Source organism: Alosa pseudoharengus, unplaced genomic scaffold, assembly GCF_046254945.1.
Source record: "Alosa pseudoharengus isolate Yale_2024_CS ecotype anadromous, Long Island Sound unplaced genomic scaffold, YU_APseudo_1.1 YU_APseudo_1.1_scf_23, whole genome shotgun sequence".
NCBI lineage: Eukaryota > Metazoa > Chordata > Actinopteri > Clupeiformes > Clupeidae > Alosa > Alosa pseudoharengus.
In genome coordinates, this window is record NW_027468685.1 from 3,568,390 (window position 1) to 3,570,889 (window position 2,500).

The 2,500-nt window shown below is 50.1% G+C and overlaps 1 protein-coding gene across 5 annotated transcripts in view; it reads right to left on the bottom strand.

Annotated features, from left to right (window-relative positions):
• Positions 1–2,500, bottom strand: part of gon4la (gon-4 like a) — a 24,554-nt gene that overhangs the window by 15,781 nt on the left and 6,273 nt on the right. For all 5 annotated transcript variants that reach the window (XM_076301125.1, XM_076301126.1, XM_076301128.1 and 2 more), the window contains exons 11-12: positions 1,797–2,001; positions 503–604 (exon numbers count right to left, since the gene is read on the bottom strand). In XM_076301125.1, the coding sequence (XP_076157240.1) occupies positions 503–604; positions 1,797–2,001 (307 nt within the window). The remainder of the gene's footprint in view (positions 1–502; positions 605–1,796; positions 2,002–2,500) is intronic.

The following is a 2,500-nucleotide window of genomic DNA, read 5'->3' on the forward strand; positions in this document are numbered from 1 at the left end:
TGCAGAGAAAGACAGCGGGCATACTCACCAGCGGGCATACTCACCAGCGGGCATACTCACCAGCGGGCATACTCACCAGCGGGCATACTCACTAGTGATGCTTATGGGCACCAGCGGGCATACTCACTAGTGACGCGTATGGGCACCAGCGGGCATACTCACTAGTGACGCTTATGGGCACCAGCCGGCATACTCACTAGTGACGCATATGGGCACCAGCGGGCATACTCACTAGTGACGCTTATGGGCACCAGCGGGTATGGGCACCAGCGGGCATACTCACTAGTGACGCGTATGGGCACCAGCGGGCATACTCACTAGTGACGCTTATGGGCACCAGCGGGTATGGACACCAGCGGGCATACTCACTAGTGACGCGTATGGGCACCAGCGGGCATACTCACTAGTGACGAGTATGGGCACCAGCGGGCATACTCACTAGTGACGCATATGGGCACCGGACAGACAGACAGACAGAGGGGGAGGTGGCAGGCGTACTCACTGGTGATGCGTACGGCGCGGTCGTTCCTGTAGTCCTCCACGTCGGGCTCATCAGTGTCGGCCAGGAAGTTATACTCCGGGTCGTCGTCATCGTCCACTTCCTCTGCAGCACAGAACACACTGTTCATTCCAACGGACTTTTTCACAGACATATATATATCTGATCAGATGTCCTAATGTCCTAATGACCTAATGTATGGTCAGGACGACAAACATCACTTCAGAAAAATTATTGTTTCAATTTGTTTGATGTATGTGACAAGCTCTGCAACACCCTAGCAGACACAAAGTCTTTTTTACATCATATTCTGCTGAGCGACATTTGTCGCCTGGACCATAAATTAAAGGGGAAATTCAGCGAATTTTCACATAGATCTCCGTTTCTCGAGGTCACCGAGTACTATCGGTACAAAAAAACAAACAAAAACAATCTGTTTTACCTAACTCAAGTTGCTGCAGCCCTACACTCTGGGCCCCACCCCTACCTTACCTTTGTTGTACATGCCAGAGCTCTGCAACCTTGTGTGTAAAAATGCGTAAGTGCGTAAAAATTGTTTTAGAGGACTGTTTTACAAATGTGCTCGCTGCGCTCAGATCTGGTGTAGCCAGTTCCATTGACTACTGTGGAGGCTAATTGCTGCAGCATACGCTACAGAAGATAATTGTAGCTAATTGTTGCAGCATACCGTACACTACGGAAGCTAATTGTAGTTAACTGTTGTAGCATATGCTATGGAAGCTAATTGTAGCTAATTGTTGTAGCATACGCTATGGAAGCTAATTGTAGCTAATTGTTGCAGCGTACGCTACACTATGGAAGCTAATTGTAGCTAACTGTTGCAGCATACGCTACACTATGGAAGCTAATTGTAGCTAACTGTTGCAGCATACGCTACACTATGGAAGCTAATTGTAGCTAATTGTTGCAGCATACGCTATGGAAGCTAATTGTAGCTAATTGTTGCAGCATACGCTACACTATGGAAGCTAATTGTAGCTAATTGTTGCAGCATACGCTATGGAAGCTAATTGTAGCTAATTGTTGCAGCATACGCTACACTATGGAAGCTAATTGTAGCTAATTGTTGCAGCATACGTTATGGAAGCTAATTGTAGCTAATTGTTGCAGCATACGCTATGGAAGCTAATTGTAGCTAATTGTTGCAGCATACGCTACACTATGGAAGCTAATTGTAGCTAATTGTTGCAGCATACACTATGGATGGCTTCAGTTGCATGTCCAGTGTGGCCCCAGTGTTATTCTTGTTGTTTAAGCCACAGCTCCACTCCCTTACCCTCATTGCTCATGGAACTCATGAGTCCTTGCAGCCAGTGTGTCCACTCCCGGTCCTCGTGAGCGGAGAACATGTCGTAGAGGTCAGGGGTGAAATCCGGCGCGCGCAGCTCCGCCTCCAGCTCCTCTAAGGGGACGTCTCTCAGGGGCCGCTTGGAGCGCGTGCGGAACGCCATCACACCCTCTGCCCCGCCACCACCCAGTGTCTGAGAGGAACACACAGTACAGGTCAGTGTTGGGTACAGGTGTGTGTTGTGTTGGGTACAGGTGTGGGCTGTGTTGGGTAGAGGTGTTGGGTACAGGTGTGTGTTGTGTTGGGTACAGGTGTGGGCTGTGTTGGGTAGAGGTGTTGGGTACAGGTGTGGGTTGTGTTGGGTAGAGGGTGCAGGTGTGTGCTGTGTTGGGTACAGGTGTGGGCTGTGTTGGGTACAGGTGTGTGTGCTGTGTTGGGTACAGGTGAGTGCTGTGTTGGGTAGAGGTAAGGGCTGTGTTGGGTACAGGTGAGTGCTGTGTTGGGTAGAGGTGTTGGGTACAGGTGTGGGCTGTGTTGGGTACAGGTGTAGGCTGTGTTGGGTAGAGGTGTTGGGTAGAGGTGTGGGCTGTGTTGGGTACAGGTGTGGGCTGTGTTGGGTACAGGTGTTGGGTACAGGTGTGGGCTGTGTTGGGTACAGGTGTTGGGTACAGGTGAGGGCTGTGTTGGGTATA